Here is a 25,997-nt window from a genome sequence, read left to right as displayed (position 1 = left end):
GACCGAGAGAGATAACTTTGGAGCTATAAAGACTCACTTTCAAATTCTACTGCTGACACATAGGTAAAGTTCTATGATCCTAGCCCAGTCACTCAAATACTCAGTCCTTTAAGTAACATTGTAAGATTAAAATTGCGGAGAGGGTATACATAAATCTATATTGGTAGAGGGGGTTTGCTATGTAGAAAAATTATATCCAAGCCCTATCCTTATATCTTCTGTCACTGGGCTCATATTTAATGGATATGATTTTTGGATATGATTTTTCTATTCAGTTTTTCCTTTTATTCAGTTATAGCTTTACAGAAGAAAAAGCTGCCCAGTACTTCCACCTCTCTTAAGGGGCTAACTTGCCAAGCTTTCATTTGAAATAAGTATTGGTTATAAATGATTTTTTAATTAGTAGAGGATACTCTTTGTCCACGGGGACATAATTTTTCTAAATTTAGTAGGTATCCCTAAAGGCAAGCAATAAAATACAAAAATAAGAATTTAAAGATAATTGTACACAAAACTATAAACTCTACTTATTATGGTATAAAATATATATATTAACTTTAATAAGATAACAATTCTTTTTGCTACTATTCTGGACCAAGACTAGCTCAGGCTGGTCTGTTGGGTTAGGTTCAGTATTAGAAGTCAGACATTTGTAAACCATGTGTCTTTTTTTTTTTTTAAACCCTTACCTTTTATCTTAGAATCAATACTGTATATTGGCTCCAAGACAGAATAGCAGAAAGGGCTAAACAGTGGGGAATCAAGTGACTTGCCTGTGGTCACACAGCTAAGGAAGTGTCTGAGGCCATTTTTGAACCCAAGACATCTTGTCTCTGGGCCTGGTTGTCAAACCACTGAGTTAGGCCTCCTAACTGCCCTCAACCATATGTCTTTAAATCAGTGGTTCCCAAACTTTTTTGGCCTACCGCTCCCTTTCCAGAAAAAATATTACTTAGTGCCCCTGGAAATTAATTTTTTTTAATTTTAATAGCAATTAGTAGGAAAGATAAATTCACCTGTGACCATCACCGCTTCCTTGGATCGCTGCAGCACCCACCAGGGGGTGGTGGTGCCCACTTTGGGAATCACTGCTTTAAATTAAAGTTTGGGGGTTTGGAGGAGGGAACCAAAAAAACAAAAACAAAACTAGTCTCTGAAGGAATCAATGAACCAAGATCAGAAATTACAAATTTTACCTTTCTCCTTTAGAAGGATTGCCCAGATATTAATGATTCTTGTTGGTGATGGGGAACAGAGATCAAATCACAGGAGATCTCTCAATGTAAATCTGTGACCAAGTTACAAGAGCAGGACCAGCAATATTGGGACCACAATACAGATGATAATGATGATTTTGGTTATCAATTCTCATTATGGATCAGGCACCTCTCCCTCCCCCCTCACTTAGAAAGAAAGCCTTCTTCAGATTACTCCACTGAATTGTCCAGGTCTAATCCTTCCTCTGAAGAATTTATTTAAACAGTCTTTAGGAAGAATTACCAATTCTATTGTTGCCCATGCTGATGCTTTTTTGGATTGGAATGGAATGAAGCAGACTATATAACTTAATAAAAGGAAATTACCTAAGTCTTTTCCTGGTTCCTGTGAATGGTCAGAGTCATGTCAGTTCTATACGAGGGAAAAGAAGGTATTAAAGAGGGTCAACTAGGAGTGCATAAAAGAAGCCCATCATTATCAGCTAAATCCTCTTGGAAGCTGGATCCAAGAAACCACTGACCTAGAGATGCCTTACTATATTGGCAGGATGGTGAATTCCTCACTCAAATGGCTTAAGTAGAAGGTAGACCTAAAAGGCCAATCTCAACATGGACAGCTCCAGAAATTAATCAGGGTGACAAAGATGTTTCAAGGATCTTATTTCATTATGAGACCAGGGTCCCTTTTCCAATCCCTCATCATTGGATAAAGGGCAGTTAAAGAGATTGACTAAATGCTGTACTGGAAGCAGAGAATTATCAGCAAAGGTCTATTGATCAGCTTTCTTTTATTGTTGCCCCTGCTAATGCTTTTTTGGATTGGAATGGAATGAAGCAGACCATATAACTTAATAAAAGGAAGTTACTCGATGGCATGGGTAAGATATTTAGCAAAGAGGAAATATTGTTTCAGTTGGATGGAGTCACCTTCCTTGGTATTTGAATGGTGGTGAGTTGGGTATTAACATGGCAGTGGGGAATCCTGTTAAGCCTGTGTATTTCTCTGGCTTATGTGACTAGAAAGCAGTGTCTAGAGTTCATGCCTTAATTACTGGAAAAACTAGCCTTGTGACAAGTACCTTCCAGCCTTCCTGTTAGTAGTACCTTTGACCCTTCTGAATTCTAAACAGTGCACTATTTTAATTTTGTTGTTATCATTTTAGATAGTGCTAGTAGGTATATGTTCTGTTTCAGTTTTCTTTACTACAAAGTGGAATCTTCCTGAATTTCTTTGTGTACTCCTTATATTTCTCATTTGGCATTGTATAGTCTTTTTTTGTAATATAATATGGCAGTATCTGAAAGATGCAAAGCTGTTGGTATTCTTTGATACTATGCTCTAAACATTAGAATTATACCCAAAGGATGTTATTGAAAAGAAAAAAGACCTAGCTCTACAAAAATCTTAATAGTAACATTATTTGAATGTTCAGCAACAATAAAAAATTGGAAACAACTGTGATCTTCCAAAGATTGGGAAATTGGGCAATTTATGTGACTATAGTGGAATATTGAAGATTTTGTTTATGACTAGGTTTATAGAATTTGTGAGTTCTATGACTATACATTGTATTGTGAAAAAATTATATAGACCAGTATTCGATGAGATGATTTACAGTTTTAATCATTGTAATTTAACAAACAGTAACTATAATGTTATTAACATGACAGGTGGGCTTGTTTTTTGGTGCAAGGTTTCTCAAAATGTGATTTAATTATTATATCTTTTTTAAAATTATTTTTATTTCATTATTTTCCAACTGCTTGTAAAAACATTTTAGTGCTTATTTTTAAAATTTTTGTGTTCCAGATTCTCTTTATTCCATCCCTCCTTTCCTTGAAAAGGCAAGCAATTTTATTTTGATTTTTCATGTGAGACAACGCAAAACAAATTTCCTTATTAGCTATGTTGCAAAGTAAAACACAAACAAAATAAAGCACTAAAAATAAGGTTTAAAAAGTATGCTTTACTCTACATTCAGAATTCATCAGCTTTCTCTCTGGAGATAAATAGAATTATTCATTATTGGCCCTTTGGAATTGTCTTGGATCATTGTATTCATCAGAGTAGCTAAGTCTTTTACAGTTGATCATCCTTATCTTGGTGCTGTCACTGTGTACAATGTACAAGTTTATATGTCTTCTCATGTTTTTCTGAAACCATCCTGCTTGTCATTTCTTATAACAATAGTATTCCATCATAATCACATACCACAAGTTGTTCAGTCATTCCCCACTTGATGGCTCTCTTCTTTCTAATTCTTTGCCATTCCATGTTATACAGATATATTATCAACTGAAGCCAAATTTGTATATTGTTTGGATAAACCAGAGAATTCATCATTCATCAGTTAGTCAAAACATAATAAGATTTTTAGGTGCACAAAGGCTTATTTTATTGTATTATAAAATAAGTCCCTTAACTGTACTTTTTCATATGAAATAAGAATAAATATGTAAAATTTGGTTATAGCAAAATGGGTTCCTTATATTTTCATATTTAGAAATATCTGGATCTTTATAAAATAAAATAAGAATTGCTTTTCTTGAGTAGTCAACAGAAAAGGCAGAAGAATTGGGGACATAACTAATGAAGGTAACTAGCATGTTATTTTGAAGTCTAGAAAGTCAGTAACAAGACAGAAAAGGGAGATAGGCTCCTTATATCCTTTCACAAAAATGGAGGCTCCCGGAAGAACTTACCAGTGGGAGAAAGGGAGTGGAGGGATATTCTATAGAGAGCAGGCCACAGGAAAAATTACATGTTTCAGGGCAAGAAGGCCCTAAGTGCTAGAGATATGATTTTGAAGTCCAGAAAGTTGAGCTAGGTAGAGGAATGAGCATGAAGTGAGAAAGTAGAGGCAGCAAGTATAGCAAGTGTAGCTTTTTCATTTACGAAGACCTGCTAGTTCTCTGTCTATCATTTATCAAAAATGTGTTTCTTTCTCTCCCTACTAAAACTATCCTAGAATAGATGTTTATTAACATCTAATCTATTCCTTCATATGCTTCAAAACTAATCTTCCTTGTGCATAGAATTGGTCATGCATTCTTTAAGAAACTCTGCAGGGGCTATAAATTACCTAAATTGGAATTCCTTTTCTTGGTATTCAATGACACCAGTCTACTTTTCTAGTCTCTATGTAATTTTGCTCCACATACTCTTGTTCATTTGTTTAGTATCCAATTCTTTGTGTCTGACTCTTCGTGATCCCTTCTACTCACCACCATTTTCTGAAGTCTTTCTCGGGTTTGTTGCTTCCATGGCAATATCTATCTCATCCTCTTACCTTCCCCTTCTCCTTTTGTTTTCAATCTTTCCCATCATAGTTTGGCTGTTCCAGTGAGTCCTGTCTTCTCATTATGTGGCCAGTTAAGCATTTATTATGTGGTATTTAAGCTTCATCTTCATTGTTTGTCTTCTCCAATAAGTAGTCTGAATTAACACTCTTCCATTAAATTGGATTAATTATTCTCTGATCTACAAATATTCCCTGCACTTTGTCACTCTGATGCTTTTTTAATTATTCTTTATGCTTAAAATGCCCTCCTTGCTTATCTATGGAATTCTAACCCATTCTTTAACATTCCAACTCAAATGCCACTTCGTCCTTGAAGCATTTTATTCCTTCTGTCAGAAATAACTTTCTGTCTTGGATAGCTCTTAAATAACTTTTATTTTAGAACTCTCTAATATGCTTATTACATAACATGTGTTATAAAGTATCTCTGGGTGTCTTCTTTTCCCTCTAAAAGGTAAACTGTATAAGGACAAGGTACCATGTCCAGTATCATATGCTACACAGTATCAGTGCTTACTGAGTATTTGTTTAATGAATGAATAAATCTTTCACTTATTTAAGACAACATGGATTATTGATCATACAAGTAGGATCTCATTTTAACAGACTTGGTGAAATAAAAATTGTTTAATTTCATGAAGTTGATTTCCAAATAAATGCAAGGCTAAAAAATGTGCAGCCAGGTCTATTATCTAGTTCAATTACTTGGTTTTCTGTTATTGTTACTGAATCCTAGCTTAACCATCTTCCTCTTCCACGTTTTAGTCGTCTGCTTTCAGTCCTACATATATCATATTTATAGCACCCAGAGAAAGTACTCATACTTTTCTACAGTCAACCTTTTGTAAAACATAACAAGTTGAAGAACATCTTATATTGTGTTTAGGTACAGATGTGTCCTATATAGTGTTGCTTCAACCAATGTAATTTTACAATAAGATTATTATCAATAAATTTAATGAACATAGTTTGGATCACTATCAAAGATGCAAATTGAATGATTAACTCTGATCCAACCTAGTATTGCAGTCCTGCTTGATACTAACTTCCTTGAATTTACTCTAACCATTGTTTCATCTATCATCATTTTTTGGAGGAACCATTTAAGGAATTAGGCTGGGTAGGTCTATACAGTTATGACAAGCCAAAATTTCTTTGATGGAAAGATTGAGTGCTACATGGATGGGGACTGGTAAAGGCAGGTTTTTCATTTAATATGAGTAATTATAAGTAGTTCAGTAAAGAATAGTTACTCTGGGTCATCTACTAGGACATGGAGAATAGTCTTGTTGGTGCTATGATTATTATGGTGCTATGTTTATTAAAATGAGATTGTGTATGATGATGTTTAAAATGTCTCCTTTGCCACATCCAGGTCCATAGCCCAGTTGGTGGCATGTCTGGCAGTAGTTCACGGTCAGGGTCTGTGGGGGGATTGACCATGAAATCACAACTTCAGATCATTGGTAAGTCTTTGAAAAGATAGTCATTTACTTTTTTCCCCTCTAAGTTGAAAAATAATATTGAGAGAGGAATTATTTGCTTCTTATGTCTGTTTATTAAATGTTTTCAAGATATGTGTGTTTAAATTGTAAAAAGACTGAAAATCATTTGTGAACATGTTACAGCTTCCCCAACTAGATTGTAAGCTTCTTCAGAGCAAGGATGGCTTATGTGTCTATGTATTTCTGACAATACCTAACAGATTTGTATGTGATAGGTATTTGGTAAATATTTGTAGATTGGCCTTCTGCTTGTTGAAGAATTTAACTTTGTTTCTTACACAATAATTTAGTACTAGTATAAAAGGTAAATTTAAAATAGGATCTTGTTCTGTCATTAACTCGCTATGTGACCTTGTCCAAATGCTATTGAGTCTGTCTCTGCAATGTGTAATTTTTTTCTTCTTTCTACTTCCACTGAACCATCCTAGTTCACATCTTTGTCTTTACTTAGCACTTTGCCTGGACTTCTTGGCAGTTGTTATACTTTTCCTTGTTTGATAGTTACTTTGTAGAAATCTTATTTCACTGTTTTATTGTAAACTTCTTGTCAAAATAGAATCTGGATCTTTGAGAGCAGTAGTATCAAATCCAAATAGAAACTCTTTGTTGAAGGCTGAATGTTGACTTGGAAAGTGACAAATTAACCCAATTTCATAGTGTATTTTTATTTATTTGTTAAATTTTTCCCCAATTATAGTATTTGTTTTTTAACATTTTATTAGTCTTCTGTTTCTTTTATCATCATAGTGTTATCTTACATCATCCAAGTATCCTTCTCCCTAGAGAGCCGTCCCATATGACATAGTATTTTTTAGAGGACAAAAAAATCTCATCACAATTGTTTGACAACATTGAAAAGGTCTGAAAATATGTATTGTGTTTAACACTTATGGATCTCCCACTTCCACAAAGGAGTGGATTGTGGGGGTATGCTCTCATATTCTTTCATTTGAGTTCTGCTTGATCTTTAATTTTGTGTGATTCACTTGAAAAATTTTTTAGTGTGTAGTTCTTTCCATTTCCATTGTTGTTGTTGTTGTATATATCATTTGTTGTGTATGCTATTTTTTTGACTCTGCTTATTTAACTACATCAATTCATGTAGTTCCATGCCTCTCTGTATTTATTAAGCTCATCATTTTTTAAAGCACAGCAATACTCCATTACATCTGTGTACCACAATTCATTTAGCCATTTCCCAATTGATGAGCATACTTTGTTTATCATTTTTTGCTATTGCAAAAAGTGCTGCTTTAAATATTTTGGCACATATGGGGACTTTCATCTTATTGATAACTTCTTTGGAATATGAGCCTAGCAATAAAATCTCTAGGTCAAAGAATATATAGACATTTTAGTCACATAAGTAATTCCAAATTGCTTTGGAATTTGGAATCATTCCAAAATGGTTGTACCATATTATGGTCATACCAACAATACATTAATGCACCTCTTATTTCACAACCCTTCCACCATTAACTTTTGCCATTTTTTGTCACTTTTTTTATCAATCTCTTCGGGATATGAGGCGTTTTGAAACCTCAGGGATTGTTTTGATGTGCTTTTTTCTCATTATTAGTGATTTTGGAGCATTCTTCATGTGATTGTGAATATGTTGCAATTCTTCTTTTGAGAACTGTTGGTTCATATTGTTATTAAAGTTTTATTTAATTTCACTCTGTCTAACTAAGAGCAGATTTTCTATGTAAGAGCAGAAGTGTTCTTAATCTCACACTGTCTCTTTAAGAGCAATTTTTATGAGGACAGATTTCAGTTAAAAGAGACTCCATTTTTCTCTGTCTTCCTAGGGAGTAGGGTTCTGGGGTTTTTGGTGTCGTTCTCTCAGTCAAGAAGATCTGACAGTTACTTTTGAGAGTATGGGATATAGATATCAATTTGAGAAAGTCTGTCTCAGAGGAGTTTTTTTCCCCTTCTCAGTACTTTGAGGGAGAAAGGTCTGACTCTGAGGCCTTTTCTCCACAGCACTTTGAGAGCAGCTATAGAACTCTCTGTGTCTGTGTGACAGGCAGTTTCAACTGACAAAGAGTGTTACTGATAAATGTTCATCTCTTAGTTAGTTAAGATAGATAGTGAATTTAATCATAGTTAGAGTAGTTCAAGTTAGCTTTGTCAGGCAAGAAGATTCTTAGATATAGGGTTTTTAGAGATTTTAGTATAAGATTAAAATTTTAGACATAGTATAAGGATTAAGAGAGATACTATCCTACTTCCTACCTCTTGTTTCCTATCCCTACCTCTTCTCTGTAATAAATAAGGGTTGCTGGTTTACTAAACTGATAACCCACAGCTTTTATCAACCCCCACCAATAATATTACCCCATAACACTATCCCGCGTTACTGCTTATTTATCCCCATCTACTTTTTTTTTTAACCCTTATTATGTATTGGCTCCAAGGCAGAAGAATGGTAAGGGCTAGGCAATGGGGGTTAAATGACTTGCCCAGGGTCACACAGCTGGGAAGTGTCTGAGGCCAGATTTGAACCTAGGACCTCCTGTCTCCAGGCCTGACTTTCAATCCAATGAGCCACCCAACTGTCCCCATCCATCCTTTCTGACCATCCTAGTCCATTCCTCATTCATTACCTTCCTTACCTCTCACTTAAGACTACTATAATAGCCTTCTAATTAATCTATCTCCTTCACATTACTGACATATCATGTAAAACTCTTGTTCTCTAAAAGCCCTTCCTTGGGTTCCTATCTTGTTCAAGGATCTCTGGGCTGTTGTCTTTGATAATTTCTTATAATATGATGTCCAAGGTTTTTTCTTGATCATGGCTTTCAGGTAGTCCAATAATTCTTAAATTGTCTCTCCTAGATCTATTTTCTAGGCTGGTTGTTTTTTCAGTAATATATTTCATGACACATGGATTGATGGGGATATGATTGGGGATGTAGACTCTTAAACAATCACCCTAGTACAATTATCAATAATATGGAAATAGGTCTTGATCAATGATACATGTAAAACCCAGTGGAATTGTGTGTTAGCTATGGGGTGTGGGGGTTGGAGTGGAGGGAAAGAACATGAATCATGTAACCATGGAAAAAATATTCTAAATTAATTAAATTAAAATTTTCAATTAGAAAAAATAACATATTTCATGTTTTCCTCTATTTTTTTCATTCCTTTGATTTTGCTTTATTGTTTCTTGATTTCTCATGAAATCATTAGTTTCTAGATGGTTAATTCTGATTTTTAAGACCTGATTTTCCTCTGTCAGTTTTTGGTTCTCCTTTTTCAATTGGCCCATTTCTTCTTGCATCACTTTTCTTTCTTCTTACATCACTTTCATTTCTCTTCCCTACTTTTCCTCTACCTCTCTTAATTAGTTTTTGAAGTCTTTCTTGAGCTTTTCCAGAATCTGTGTCCAATCTTTTTCTTTTGGACTTTGCGTGTGTTTCCTTTGCTTTTACTGTTCCCTTCTGTGTCTGTACCTTGCTCTTTGTCTCCATAAAAATGATTTAGTTAGGGGCTTTTTTTGTTGTTTGCTCATTTTTTCTATCTAATTATAGGTTGACTCTGTTTTCTGGAAAGTTGGGGTACCCTCTTAAACTTTAGTCCTTCCTTGATGCTATTTTTAGCTTAATTTCTGGGTTTTTGCAAGTTTTAATTCTTGGAGGCTAATGTAATGGTCTGAGGGCTTAGAGTTCTGAGAGCCCCCATCCCCCTGATGATTAGGTTGACCCTTGAGATGCTAATGGCCTAAGGATTTGCCTCAGGCTTAGGCATTAACTTTTGATCTTACTCTTAACTTAATCAGGTCAGGGGCTAATCAAATTCTAGCCCCAGACTTAGGCTCTGTTTTTTTGGTCTTAACCTGTTCTTGATCCAGTCAGGCACACCTTTGATTGCAGGGTCCTGGTGCTCCACCCTTAGTTTTGGGCAGCAAGATGGTGGGACACTCCTGTGAACTGTGTCCTCACCCCAAAGTGTGAACTCTGCCCTCATCCCAAGACCAGACTGGGATTCCTGGCTTCACTCTGGGCCTACAAGAATCAGCCCACTTCAGCCAAGGCTGTTCTGGGCTGATACTCTGTAGTTCTCTATAGGTTTGAAATTTCAAGGGTCGTGGGTTGGCTTGTACCACTATTTGCCCAGGCAGAATCTTAGGGTCTGAATGGCTTGGTCTTAGGTTCAGAACTTGTGACAGCATATATGGCTTGCTCTTGACTTGCTCTTTCCTCCTTGCTACAGCCTCTTGTTGGCTCTGCTCTCCTCTCACCCCAATTCTCCAGATGTTCTCTGCCTACATTTTGGGTTTTTCTTTTCTTGAAAGTTGTTTCACTCTGTCTCCTTGTTGATTCTCTCACTCCTGTATTTGTTTTGTGGCAATATTTTAATCTTGGTTGGAGTGGATTCCTGCAGTGGCATGGAACAGCTCTGGTTCAGCCTCCAGAAGTCTCCTGGATTCTTATCTCCCACCAAATAAGGTCCCTTTGCAGCTTGGCAATTGGACAGCAAATAATCTAGTACCACTACATCCTTTCAGCTTTATCTCACTATGCCCAGGTAAATGTGACTACTTGCTGGCCCCCTTACTTACACATCCTTGTGCTTTTCTAAGCCTTTATGCCTTTGACTATGACTCACAAATTTGGCTATGACCAATATTCCTTATGCCTAGATGTCTTTCTTGCTCATTTCCAACTGTTGAAATCCTACTCATCTACCATGACCTAGCTTCTAGTATCACTTCCTTCATAAAATCTTCTTTCCTTCTCTTCCCTTCCTCTTTTAGTCAAAAATTATTTTTCCTTCCTCAAATTTCAAGAAGCACTTTGTTTCTGCTTTTCTTATACTATTGTGATATTTGTCCTTTAGTTACTTGATTTGGGTATTCATCTTTCCTCTAAGGGATAAGTAGAGCATCCAATGCAGTAATCCTAGATGAAAGGATAGATAATTGTCTTTATTATATCTTCCTAAGCATCTGGCAGTGTTGAACACTTGGTTCTTTTTTATTTTTCTTTTTTTCAGTTACGTGTAGAAACAATTTTTGATCATTGTTTTCTGACATTTTAGAATTCAGATTTTCTCCCCTTTCCCCCCCCCCCAAATCTGATAAAGGTTATACTGTACTTTTCTGAAATACATATTTCCATATTGCTCATGTCATGATAGAAGACACATATCACACATACAATAAAAACCTTATGAAGGAAATAAAATGGAACATGCCAAGCTACACCAAAAAAAAGCAGAAAAGTGGGTAGGGTTGAGGGTGGGGAGTAGAAGAAGGCATGTTGGAGAGTTCTAAAGAAATAGAGAAGTGTAGTTTGTTAGTAAAACTATGCTAAACCCCCTTTTCATTATTTTATTTTATTTTTTATTTTTCAATTTTTTATATGGTTATATGATTCTTCTTGTCTCTCTCCCTTCTTCCCTTTCCCCTCTCAGAGGCGACAAGCAATTCCACTGGGTTATACATATGTGTTATCATTCAAAACCCATTTCCATGTTATTCATTTTTGTAATAATCTTTTAAAACCAAAATCCCAAATCATACACTCATATAAACAAGTGATAAATCATATGTTTTCCTCTGGATTTCTCCTCCCACATTTCTTTTTCTAGGTGTGGGTAGCAATCTTTCTCATAAGTCCCTCAGAATTTTCATGGAACAATCCCAAGGGACTTATGAGAAAGAACACTGTCTAAATCCAGAGAAAGAACTGTGGAAGTAGAAACAGAAAAAAAACATATGATTGATCACATCGTTTGATGGGTATATGATTGGGGATATTGACTTTGAATGATCACTCTATTGCAAATATTAATGATATGGACATAGGTTTTGAACAATGATACATGTAAAACCCAGTGGAATTGCTCATTGGCTCTGGAGGAGGAGAGGGAGAAGGGAAGGGAAAGAACATGAATCATGTAACCATGGACAAATATTTTAACTGAATTAATAAGAAAATTAAAAATAAAAAGTAAAAAAGAATTGTTCTGGATCGTTGCATTGCTTTTAGTAGAAAAGTCAGTCACATTTGATCATCCCACAGTGTTTCATTTACTGTGCTTATATAATGTTCTACTGGTTCTGCTAATTTCACTCCATGTAGGTCTTTACACCTTTTTCTGAAGTCATCTGGTTCATCATTCATCACCATCATATATCACGATTTGTTCAGTCATTTCCCAATTGAAGGACATCCCCTCATTTTCCAAATTTTTGCCATCACAAAAAGCTCAGCTATAAATATTTTTGTATAAATAGATCCTTTAGCATTTTTTAAAAAAATCTCTGGGATTCAAATCTATGAGTGGTATTGCTAGATCAAAGGCATGCATTCTTTTAAAGTCTTTTATAAGCTCCATTTTTAAATAGAAGTCCTGCTTCATTTCTCGTATAGGGACTGAGTGAAATCTGGGGCAGCTAAGTGGTTGTAGTGGATAGAGTGCTGGTCCTAGTGTCAGGAAGACTTGAGTTCAAAGATTGCCTTAAATAGTTATCAGGTATGTGATTTTGCCTAAGCCATTTAACCCTGTTTGCCTTAGTTTTCTCATTAGTAAAATGAGCTGGAGAACCTTCCTCTTGCTAATGAGGTCATGAAGAGTCAGACATGACTGAAACAACTGAATTGAACAGAGCCAAATTTATAAAAATAAGAGTTATTCTCCAATAGATACATGATCATAAGTTATGAACTTGCAATTTTCTGAAGGTCCAAATAACTAATAATGAGAGAAATACAAAGTAAAACAACTTTCATTATTAAATTAAATTAAAACATTACCTCACACTTATTGGATTAGCTAACATGACAAACTTAATAAAATGATGAATGTAGAAAAACCAGTACACCGTTGGAGTTCTGAGCTGGCCCAATCAGCTGTACCCAAAGGAATTTAAAACTGTGTATCCCCATTGACCCAGCAATACCACTGATAATGTCTATATTCCAAAGAGATCAGAGAAAAAGGAAAAGGGCCTGTATGCACAAAAATTTTAAAAATAGCTTTTTGTGTAGAAAAGATTTTGAAATTGAGGAGGTATCCATCAGTTGGGGAATAACTGAGTTTGTTGTGGTATAAAATTGTGATGGAAAACTATTGTGCTATAAGAAATGATGGAGGGGTTTCTGAAAACTCCTTTTTTCCCAAAAAGGTTGTATGAATTTATCTGAAAGTGAATCAGATAGATCCAGAACACTACACAGTAACAGCAATGTTGTAATAATTAACTGCGAAAGACATGGCTACTCTGCTCTATACAGTGATCCATGACAGTTCTAAGGGACTTATGATGAAAAAATACCATCTTTCTTGAGAGAGAGAACGGATAAATTCTGAGTGCAAATTGGACCTTCTTTTCCACTTTATTTTTATTGTTTGTTTTTTTGTTTTTTTTGCAACATGGCTATGGAAATGTTTTGTATGATTTCACATGTATAATGAGTATCATATTGCTTACTGTCTCAGTGGGTAAGGGAGGAGAAGACTCTACCCCCCCCCCCCATTAGTTTTTAAAACCTTTTACTAAAATGGTGAATTACATTTTAAAACTGAAGTACTTTGCTGATTATTAAGTACAAGTCTATACTAGGCAAATTAAGTGAATAGAAGAAGCTGTTTCTATTACTAAACTAAAAAAAATTTTTTTTAAACCCATGTACTTCGGTGTATTGTCTCATAGGTGGAAGATTGGTAAGGGTGGGCAATGGGGGTCAAGTGACTTGCCCTGGGTCACACAGCTGGGAAGTGGCTGAGGCCGGGTTTGAACCTAGGACCTCCTGTCTCTAGGCCTGACTCTCACTCCACTGAGCTACCCAGCTGCCCTAAAAATTTTTTTTTGCAAGTATAAAATCCTATCTTCTAAAGTATTGGAAATTGAGTATAGACTGGGGAATCAGTCAAAACTTGTTTCTAATTATTTTCAGTCAGATTTACAGTTCATTGGATTTCAGTTTGAAGATAGATTGAAAGTAGGCAAGTAGGTTGTCTCTATTGAGATTGAATCCATTAGGGATGAGAACCAAAAAAGGAAGCCTATGCAGAGTAAAGCTTTATATCTCCTTTTCTTGCCTTCTCCTGGGTCATTCTGAGAAAAGTGATAAAAAGGAGACTCCATCTTGGATCCTGGACACCCCACTCCCAGCATATTTGGCTTTGAATGTGAAATTTGAGTTTACTTGTCATGGCACTGATTCATTTCTAGAAAATTTCCTTCTTGGAAAATGAACAGCAAAGAAAATTTTAATGAACTTTTTGGTTGATAATTTTTTAGTGAAATATATTATATTGGTAATTTCTCAGCCTTATGGAAATTAAAAACTACCCTGAATCACTCAATGCATTTTGTATAATTCAAAAAACTAGACCTTCACCTTGATATCTACATGTTGATTTTTCTTTCCCATTACAAAGACAAAAGAGAAATTCTGCTATTATTAGAAAGTGGGAAATATGAATTAATTTGAAGGAAAACAACCCATTTTGGAAACTACACTATTCTTCATAATCAACCTTCCCTGAGGCAGAGGAACTCTTAAGTATATTTCCCACTGCTAATATTAGGAATAGAGTTGTAATAGAAGACTCATGTATCTTTTAATTAATATTAAGTAATTTAATCTTAAATGTTTTGAAAACATTAATGTTTATAATGATCAATTTTAAAAAATTAATTAAATCATTTTGATAATTATTAATTTTTAGAATTTCACTAAACATACTACACATAGAGGTACCATGAGATAGAGGCAATATCTCTTTCCCTTTCAGTCTGGGACCCAAGGCCCCAAGTCTGGGCTCACAAAGACTGGATCCATACTTGGGGCCCCCTCCAAAAAAGGCTAATAATTTCTTTCTGTCTTGTTGGCTATATCTAGCTTTATTCTTGGGCATCTTAGATTTAGCTATATCATGTCTGTGTTTCTCTACAGCTGTATATAACAGGATCCCTAGCTCCCATGTAAGAACTGAGAATAATAAATGCATATCTGGAAGTGTATATATGGAGAAGATTCAAAGAACTCAAAAGAGTCTAAATGTAGGAAAAAATGCAAATCATCCACAATAGCCTATAAATAATTTGTGTAATTTTTCCTCTTCATTAGTGAATCTCAGTTTTTCTACCAGGATCCTAAAGTTCTTCCTGTCCAGTTCCATTTCATGGTTTGTGCTGCTCAGGAGGGAAATAGCACTTGAACTTACCAATAGGGCAACATCCTGACATCCCAGATGAGTCCCTCTCAGAGAGATTCTTCCCAGAGACTCATAGCATAACATAGAGACCTTGTGGCTTGGATTCCCTCCAGAAGGTAGATGTGCTTTAGGAACTCCTGGGTGAGGAAACCTCTTCCCATTGGACCTGTATTATCTAAATAACTTATAGTAATAGAAGAAATAAATGAATTTTTAAAAAATTTATTAAATACTTGTGCCAGGTACTATCCTAAGAGATGGGAATATAGCAAGAAGCAAGCAAGAGAATTCCTGTTCTTATGGAACTTGTGTTTTAATAGGGGAAGATAGCACATGCAGGGAAGCTAGAATTTGGATGCAGGAGAGGATATGTGTATGGCATCATGACTTAGTAATGGCCTAGAAATGGTGTGTGTTCTGGTTCTGGGCAAGAGAAGGTGGAAAGTTCATCTCTCAGAATGCTGGGTACCGAGGGAAGAATTCAAGTTTTGAGGGGAAGAAAAGGGCCAGAGAGCAGGCAGCATGATTTGGAAATAGCTCAATACAGGTCCTTATGTTCTCTACCATTAAAAAAAAAATGCAACTCCTTATAGTCAAGTAAAACAGATTTACACATTGGCTATATCTGAAAATTTATTTCTGAATCTGCACCTCAAAGCTTCTACCTTTTTGTTAGACATTTGGTTTTGGTATCATTCTTCATCTTCAGTTCTCTGGATTCATGGTTAATCACTGCAGTGATCATAGTTCTCAAGTCTTTTAAATTTGTCTTTATTTTATGTTGTTCTGATTCTGTTCATTCTGCATCAATTCATAGATCTTTCCTGATTTTTCTGAATCCAACCTTTTCCTCATTTTTAATGATACAATAATAATATGTTGGTGTACCACAGTTTGTTTAGCTATTCCCCAGTTGATGGGTACCCATTTTGCTTCTAGTTCTTGCAACTTCAATAAAAAATGGTGCTTTAAATATCATATATGTACATATATACATATATATATATTAAAGATCTTTCTTTGCTCCCTTCTTTGTCTTTCTTGTTCTTTTTCTACTACTATACAACTAGTAGTGTAGTTAGGGCCTATTAGTGTGAAAAATGAATCCTGCATCAAATTTAAATTCACATTATTTGGAGTTATAATTATGTAAAATATGATCATTGGTCCCACCCAATGACAAGACACAGTTCTGCTTCAAATAATGCAACTACTTCACAAGAGTCATTATTTGTAGTAATTTGGACGACCTCCTCTTCCTCCTCCTCCTCTTTACCTTCTATCTTAGAATTGATATTAAGTGTCCTAAGGCAGAAGAACAGTGAGGGCTAGGCAACTGTCATTAAGTAACTTGTACAGAGTCACACAATTAGGAAGTGTCTGAAGTCAAATTTGAACTTAGGACCTCTTATAATTATAATTAGACCTGGCTCTATCCACTGAATCACATAGCTGTCCCAGTTATACTGCTTCTTGAAAAACTTTGTAGTCTATCCACATTGATCTGCTTGCTGTTTTTCACACATAATTCTCCATTTTCATCTGTGCCTTTGAGTGTCTTTCCTCTATGCCTGGAATATGTTTCCTCTGAACTTCTGCCTCTTAGAAACCTTGATTTCCTTTAAGACCAAACTCAAATGCCATTTTACAAAGGAGACTTTCCCTGTCATCTTTACCTGCTAGTGCCTTCTCTTGTAAGGCTAAATTGTATCCACTCTGTTTTAATCTTATGTGTACCAGTTTATGTAAACATTATATACTCCATTAGAATGTAAGCTCTTTGAAGGCAGGGGCTATTCTTGCTTTTTCTTTGTTTCTCCAGTACTTAGCAAGTGCGTATACAATAGTAAAAACTTAATAAAGGTTCATTGATTCTGCTCTAAGGTACAGTTATTGATAGTTTCTGGTTGGAGGAGAGCTGCTTTTTCCCAGAAACTAACTAAACACTTTACTCTGTTATACTCTCAGGACAAGAGGAGGGAAGCCAAAAAGGATCTAAACAAATTTATCAACTTACTTTTTTTAGACCAGCACAAAGTAGAGGCGTTTCTTTTGTAAGAGTCCAGCCTTTTTAGAGACAACACAACTACATCAGGCCTCAGTTTCTGAAAACCCATCCCCTAGGAGCCACTAAAGGAAGCCTCTGAATCAGCTAGTTCCAGTTACTGAGACCTAATCAGGAATCTGGCCTTTGGGAAAGGTCTGTATGATCAGATGTTACAAGCAAAGGCTGTCACCTCCCCTAGCTCATTACCTCTTAGCTTATTAAGTACTTCCCTTGAAGTCTCTGAATTTCTAGAAAAAACTGAAGATAATAAAATATAATATTAGTGATATTAATTATATTTTACTATCTTAAAATATTTTTCTTGATATGTTTTGTTTTTAAACAACCTAAATAGCCCACTGTATCCCTCCATTAGACATACCATTAGACATTCACAGAAAGCCCGCTTTTATAATAAAGATTTTTAAGAGGAAGAAAAAAATTTTTCTACATGACTAACCAACATGCATATTGCATATAACATGTTTTTTGACCCACACGTCTTTTTAATATTTTATTTTTTAGAAAAATTTTCCATGGTTACATGATTCATGTTTTTACTTTCCCCTCAATCCCCCCCCCCCCATAGCCAATGTGCATTTCCACTGGTTTTAACGTGTTATCAATCAAGACTTATTTCCATATTGTTGATAGTTGCATTGGTGTGGTCATTTCGAGTCTACATCCCCAATCATGTCCATATCAACCCATGTTTGACCCCCACTTCTGCAAAGGAGTATGTTAGAGCTAATCTCTTGTCTCTTCTTGGGACCAGGGTTGGTCATTATCATTTTGCACTACTCAGTTTCTTTTGTTGTTCTTTTAATTTATGTTGTTCTAGTTGTGTATCCTTATTCCTAGTTTTATTTTCTTTATTTTGTATTAGTTTATGCTTCTATACACACTTCAAAGCTTAAAAGTACACTAAGATTTTGGGATGGCCTGTGTTCATCATGATCATAATTTCTTACAATATAGTAAAATTTCATATATATTCATGTACCACATTTTGCTTAAATATTTCATAATTGGTGAGCATCTACTTTGTTTCTGTTTCTTTTCTACTATTAAAAAAAGATTCTGTAAATATTTTGAGCTTCTTTTCACTAGTTCTTTTTACTTCTTGGAAGTAGAAACATGAGTGAAAACAGAATAAGATCTAGTCTGCTTAGGCTGAACAGAATATAAAGAGGTTTCTGACTTCAACGTGCTAACTATTTCTGTAAATCAAGGGCAGGCATGAAGGAATCTCCAGACTGTTGGAATAAGGATAAGCATTATAATACACTACATTATGTTTTTGGAACAAAGTCATTATTGATCTTAGCACTTAGGTCAACAATATTTTCATCCTGTATAATGGAAGGACTAGAGAAAAAACCATGGACATGCAAAGTGATTATGATAACAAAATCATTAAAAGGCAGTAGGAGAGGCAGTTAGGTAGCTCAGTTGATAGAGAGCCAGGCCTAGAGACAGGAGGTCCTGAGTTCAAATGTGACCTCAGACTCTAGCTGTGTGCCCTTTGGGAAGTCGCTTAACCTCAGTTGCTTAGCCCTCACTACTCTTCTACCTTGTAATTAATACTTAATATTGACTCTTAAGGTGGAAGGTAAGGGCTTAAAAAAGGGGGGGGAGGGCACTTAGGAAAACAAAAGCCCAGATTCTTTGCCTGAATGATGTTTTCTAGTGAAAAAATGAAAGCTTCTATAGTTATACCCCTGAGGTGCTTAGTTAAATCACATTAGTTCAGTGGGCAAATCTAAACAAATGACTAGATCTGTATAGGCTTGGTGTATTCCTTTTTCATATTCCCAGTAGGATATCTCCACTTGAATTTTTTTAATTATAAATTTAACCTTAAAAAAAGTCAAATAAAAATATGGGTAAAATTTTCACTGTAAACCTTAGTCTTTAACAAGACAGGACTGTCAATATTTTAAAAATACTCTAAATCAGTGCTGTCAAACTCAAAAAGAAATTTCTGGCAATATATTGACTTAGAAAACCAAAAATTAACCTGGGAAGACAGATAAACTGATGCAAAGTGAAGTAAGCAGAACCAAGAAGACATTAAACAATAACAGCAATATTGTAATAAAAATCAACTGTGATTTTGCTATTCTGATCAGTACAGCAATAAACAACAATTCCAAAGGACTCCTGATGAAAAATGCTTTCAACTTGCAGAGAGAGAATTGATAAATTAGTTTGATAACAGCAAATAAAAATTTTTAATTTTTCTTTTTTTTCAACATGGCTAATTTTGAAAATATGTTTTGCCTGACTTTATATGTATAATGGCTAACATATTGCTAACCTTCTCAATGGGTAGGAAGGGTCAAAGGAGAAAGAATTTTGAACTCAGAATTTTTAAATGAATGTTAAAAGAGAAAAAAAGAAAACTACAGATTAACATAATGTGTGTTTTATTTTTATTAATTTTGTTAACCATGTCCCAGTTACATTTTAATCTGGTTCAGGCCCTACCCCAGAGTTTTCTAGCCTACAGGCCACAAGTTTGATATTTCTGTTCTAAATCACAAATCTCTGCAGAGAAATGTAAATTAAAACAAGTCTCAGGTTCTACCTCATACCTGTCAAATTAGGCAATACTTATCAAAAAGGAAAATTGAAATTGTTGCAGGGGCTGTAGGAAGGAGACAGACATACTAATGTATTCTTGGTGGAGCTATGAGCTGGTGGGGCCTTTCTGGAAAGCATTTTGGAGTGTCAACTAGGTGACACAGTAGGTCACTAGACCTAGAGATGGGAAGTCCTGGGTTCAAAGCTTGCCTCAGATACTTCCAAGCTGTTTGACCCTGGGCAACTCATTTAACCCCAGTTGCCTAGTTCTTACCATTCTTTTGCATTGTAACCAATACTTAGTATCAATTCTAAGATGGAAGGTATGGGTTTAAAAAAAAAAAAAAGCAATTTGAAACAGTGCCCCAGAAGTCCCTAATTTATAATTTTGGACTCTGATACTATTCCAAGAACTGTACCCTAAAGAGATTAAAGAAAGAGGGAAAGCACTTACCAAAAAAAAAAAAAAAAGAAAAAACTTTCAGCAGCTCTTTTTATTGTAGCAGTAAACTGGAAACAATAGGGTATTTTATCAGCTGGGGAATGGTGGACCAGATTCTGGTGTTTAAATGTAATGGAATATTGTTGTACCATAAGAAATAATGAAAGAAATAGCTTCAGAGAAACAGGGAAGACTTGTGTGATCTGTTGCAATGAATTTAACAGAATTTGTACAATGACAACATTGTAACCAAAATCAAATTTGAAAGACTTCAAAAACCCAATCAGTGCAATACCAAGCAGAACTATGGAGAACTAATGACGGGAAGCATGCTATCCACCTTCTCACAGAGGACTGATGGGCTCAAAGTACAGAGTAAGATATACAGTTTTGGACATGGCAAGTATGTAGATTTGCTTGATCATGCTTATTTGTTATTAAGATTATGTTTTTCTCTTTTTTTATGAGGTTGGAGTAAGAGAGGGGAACCAGTGATAATATTACTTCCCCTTCCATTCAAAAAAGAGTCATTGAATTTTTTTAAAAATGCACAGAAAAGAACAGAAGGAAATTCAGAAGGAAAGAAAGAAGAGCAAGATAGTTTTGGAAGAAACATGTTAAATTTATTATGTACTCTTAAAAAGGCAAGCTGTAGGTAATAAAGATTCACAGTTTCACACATGTCATTTTCTATTCTACTTTGTATAAAGAAATGTTCATTTTTGGTGTGTTATTTAAATCCAGAATTTTAAAAACCTTAAAAAAATCAGGTATAGCCGAACAAATTAGCAGACAGCATTCATTCAAAGAAAATGCTTTTGTTCCCCTTTCAAGGCCTGCCTAAAGTTCTGTTATATTTTATCTCATCTTCCTTCTTTCTTTTTTTCTCATTTAGTTGTAGTCTTCTACTTTCATTTTTCTGTCACTGCCTAAAATTAAATCTGTCAAAAATAGCTTATTCTTTTTTCTTCACAATTTTTGCATCCTCTTTTCCACCATTGCATCATCCTCCTAGGTATTTTTTAAAAAAAATCTTACCTTCTGTCTTAGAATCAATACTAAGTATTAATTCCAAGGCATGAGTGGTAAGGGTTAAGCAATTGGAGTTACTTGTCAAAGGTCACAGCTAAAAAGCGTCTGAGGCCAATTTGAACCTTAGGGCCTTCTGTCTCAAGGCTTGACTTTCCATCCATTGAGCCATCTAGGTATATAATCTTATAACACTAGCTGTCAAGATCCCTAGGCATATAATCTTAAAACAGTAGCTGTCAAGTATTTTTGGTTCAGAGATCATATTAGCTAAGCAAAATATCCATAGACTACCTTCTCCATTTGTTCTTATTTAAAAAATAATAGTTAACAAAATGAATGAGCAGAACGGTACTTTTTTTTACTTAATAGCAAGAAGGGGTATCAAAACTAAATGATTCAACCTGGGAAGACTTAATATAAACCTATGCAAAGTAAAGTGATCAGAATCAGGAAAACATTATATCTAATAACAGCAATATTACAATGATGCTCAACTGTGAAAGACTTAGCTACTCAGATCAATATAATGATCCAATATATTTCCAAAGGACTCATGATGAAAAATGCTGTAGAGAGACTTGAACTCTGAGCACAATTGGAAATATAATTTTTTCATTTTATTTTTTGTGTTTGTGTATGTTTTTTTTTTTTTTGCAACATGGTTAAATATGGTAACGTTTTACACGATTTCACTTGTATAATTGATACCATTTGTTGGCTTTCTCTTTGAATAGGGTAGGGTCAACTGAAGGAAGGGAGAAAATTCAGAAATAAAAAAAATTTTAAATTAATGTTAAAAATAAATCTTTTAAAGTAAATTATTCATGACAGAAATGAAAATGTAGACTCAAATAAGAAATAAGCTTGTGGATAAACTGAACTTTCAGTTTTCTTGGTCTTTTCTCTCACCTCATATCCAGTTTGTTACTAGATCTGACAGTTCTTCCTACTTCTGATAATTCTTCCTTTAAAATATTTCTTAGATCAGTTCCTTCTCCATTGTCATAGCTGTGGTCCTGGTATTTTTTCACTCTTTTGCTTTGCCTTCTCACCTTGCCCAAACCCAGAGCTATTCCCTGGTCTTTTCTTTTCTGTGCATTCTCAAGTATCATCATGAATTCAGTTCTAAATACTTAGTGATCACCTAACATAATGTATGCCATATACTTAGCACAGTGGAGAAGAGGCCTGAGACACTTTGTCTATATATCAATATTTTTAGAAAATTAATAAATTATTAGTTTATGCTTTTAGTCCTAAAGCTGTTTAATAAAAGAAAAATTTGCATTTATTACAATTGGTAGTTGCCATTAGTAAGTGAAAGTGGGCATATATTTTTTATAAGTACAATAGAACCTTATGTGTCTTGATTTTTATTTATTTATTTTTTTTAGTTCAGAACCAGGAATAATACATTTATATAGCTACTCCTTCTTCCTGGAGTCTTTCCAGGTCTGAGATCTCTACCTGTCAAAGTAACTTCTGGGTAACCTACTATGACTTCTGCCTCCTTGGTAGAAGTCCTTTTTCCCTTATCATGGCAGCCTCTGCATGACTGGCAGCAGTACCTCTTACTCTCCAAAGCTCCTAGTGACCTTATTTCAGACCCCTTCCCTCTGTTTATCCTATTCTCTACTGTAATCATAATAATAGTGTCATAATTTTTCAAGGTTTGTAAAGAACTTTATATACATTCTTATTTGACCTTCACAACTGTGCTATAAAGTGCTATAATTATCTGCATATTAAAGATGAGAAATCTGAGGCTGAAAGAGGTTAAATGACTTACTGTGGGTTGCCTGAGGCAAGATTTGGACTCATATATTCCTGATTCTTACATTTATGTGGTGCCTGTAACATTTACAGGGCATTTTAAATACTTTTCACTGACAGTGAAATCCCTGTGTATTTTTAAGTTTTTAAATTTTGTATTTCATACAATTAGTATATTAGTTGCTAATATTTCAGTCAAAGTATGACTATGGTGGATGTTTTTAAGAAATAATAGTTCATATATTTCCTAATTAATAATTAGTTCCTTTTCTAATTCTATGGTATTAGAAACCATAAGTGCATAATATTTTATTTTTAATTCTTATTGATATCTTTTGTTTTAACATTAACTTCATTTCCCAATATAGCCTCTTCCTACCAGAAAGCTATCATTTACAACAAAAAATAAAAGGAAAACTAACCAACATATCAACCACATCCAATGATATATGGTATTCCACAGCTTAGTTTCCTACCTATTCAAAAGGAGGGAGGTTTATTCTTATATGTCTTCTGGGAGGCGGCAATCTTTTTCATTATAATTTTAAAGCATTTAGTAAGACTACTTTATTTAATCACATATGCATGTACACATGGGTTGAGAGTGGTACATCAAGATATCAAAAACGCTAAGGATAGGAATCAGGGTTGGCAGCTCAAGCCTGAGACTTCTTTAGCCAAAAGGAGGTGACTCCAAGCCTGACTCTTAAAACTCGGCTTAGAATTTTCAAGTGTCTAGCTGCTATAAATATATTAGTCATATATGTATAGTAATGGAAAAGCAGTCAGGGAGAAGAGTGGGATATTAGGTTGGGTTTGGGTATAATACATTAACATTATTACAGAATTATGGTTGGGGTAGTGTTAAATGAGATATATCTGTTGACATTGCAACCTCAGTGCTTTATAGTCCTCAAGATCCTGCACTGCTGTTATTCACAGTGGCTTACTGGAGGGAAATTATATGGGGGGGAATCTGTAATTTTTTTCTCAAAATGAGTGTAAAATCTATGAGATCAAACATCCGTGAGTCAAATTGATGAGTCAATTTGGTATTCCTAGGTATTTTGTTGGTAAAATGAATGGTTTTGCATTTTTTTCTATACAAATTAAATTGGTTATTAAAGATATAAGATTGATTTTTTTGGAAGGGTCAGGTGAAGTTTTCTTAACATCTTTTGAGGAGAATCTCCCAGTGAAAATACTTCTCTTTTCTTTTAAATAGTCATTTCAGCAAAACTTAAAGAAAATAAAAAGAACTGGTTTGGACCAAGTCCTTATGTGGAAGTCTCAGTAGATGGACAGTCAAAGAAGACAGAAAAGTGCAGCAATACCAACAGTCCCAAGTGGAAGCAACCTCTTACTGTGTAGGTTTTCCAATATTTTGTTGAGTACAATTGTTTAGCAGGTAATGCAAAATATAATCTTAAATTCCTGTAAGCATAAATGCAGCTTTTTTTCTTAATTCTCCTTTATTTTCCTCTTTCTCTCTTTTCTTACCTTTTTTCCACTTAAATCTTTTTTCCTTCTTTCTTATATTTCCCTATTCTTTTTTAAGCTCTTCTCTCCTAGCTCTCCTTCATTTTTTGTCTTTAGCCTATTTTCTCTTTATGCTCTTATTTTCCTTTGTTCTTCCTTAGTCTTTTCCTTTCTTCTCCTTGCATGATTTAGTTGGAAGTGGTGGCAGTGACTATGTCATTATTACTATTGGGCAACGCCCTTGGAATTAGAAGAACTTTGAGTATGTGAAAAATATACCTGTCATAGGATAGATTCTCACCCTCCCTCTTGATTGACTGAATGGAGAGATGGCTTAGTAAGAGGTAGGCTTCCCCATCTCTGGGCTGCTTTTATGGTTTTATCATCAGCACATGTACATCTGGAGAACTCTTACTGGATTACATTTCTGTAAGATAAGATACCCACATCTTTAACTGAAGGGGTTATGGCATATTTATAGCTTCAGCCAAAATGTCTAACCTATTGCTAATTTCCTTATAGTTTATTGAATTGGGGAGAAAACTCTTTAATCTTTGGTTACTTTTTGCCACAGTCTCTCAGCTTAGATGGTATTCTATAAATTTAATTGCAGCTAGGCGAAAGTTAATTTAATTTTCTTTGTACATTGGCACATCAGTATAGCACTCTAGAGTAGAATTCCTCATATAAATAGTCTATTGCATATCCTGGGCAAAAGGTATTAAATTATTATATAAAGGCCCCAGATTATTTTGCAAGGAGTCTAATATTTAATAAACAGCTCTATCATCTTGAGTCTTTTGTAATCACAGGTCTAGAAGGGACCTTAGAAACCATCTAGGTCAACATTTTTCAGATGAGGAAAACTAAGGCATTAAAAAAGTGAACTTAAGTCAAGATTATGCTACTTCTGAGAAGCTAACCCAGGACTCAAACCCAAGTCTTTTGACTCCAGGTCCATTGTTCTTACATTATACCATATTGTCTTCTTTAGCACAGAATTGAAATGGAATTTTAAAATTCCTGACATTGAGAACTACACATAACAAGGAAAGAAAGCATAACCAAATGGTGGCTGGATCTAAGTAGTTTCAGGGATAAAGAAAAATTTAATTCATTCTTTTGATGAAGCATAACTTTTCTATACTTTAAAAAAATTTTTTTTTTAGGGGCTTAACTCAAAAGTTCTTATCCTGCATTTTTTAGGTCTAGTAAAGCTAATATCTGAATTCTTTTCCATGTGAGGAAGATATAATAGGTTGCCCCTCTTATAATTTATTTTGTGTAATTCAGAAATGATCATTTGTAGTAAAAACAGATTTTCTATTTGGAGGTAAGGGTACATTAGGAAAGAAAAGGAATATTTGTTTGGTTGTTGTTTTCTTTAGTGTGATGTTCCAAATGATCATGAGAAAGACCCTAGTAGATGATAGA

The 25,997-nt window shown here is 34.7% G+C and overlaps 1 protein-coding gene across 1 annotated transcript in view; it reads left to right on the top strand.

Moving 5' to 3' along the window:
- Positions 1 to 5,894: 5,894 nt before the first annotated feature.
- Positions 5,895 to 25,997, top strand: part of ITCH (itchy E3 ubiquitin protein ligase) — a 109,644-nt gene continuing 89,541 nt past the window's right edge. The window contains exons 1-2 of the mRNA XM_044664381.1: positions 5,895 to 5,985; positions 24,310 to 24,451. Of these exons, the coding sequence (XP_044520316.1) occupies positions 5,916 to 5,985; positions 24,310 to 24,451 (212 nt within the window). The 5' untranslated portion in view covers positions 5,895 to 5,915. The remainder of the gene's footprint in view (positions 5,986 to 24,309; positions 24,452 to 25,997) is intronic.

This window comes from Gracilinanus agilis, chromosome 2 (genome assembly GCF_016433145.1).
Source record: "Gracilinanus agilis isolate LMUSP501 chromosome 2, AgileGrace, whole genome shotgun sequence".
NCBI lineage: Eukaryota > Metazoa > Chordata > Mammalia > Didelphimorphia > Didelphidae > Gracilinanus > Gracilinanus agilis.
The sequence above is the reverse complement of the archived record's forward strand: the minus strand, read 5'-3'. Positions and strand labels throughout refer to the sequence as shown.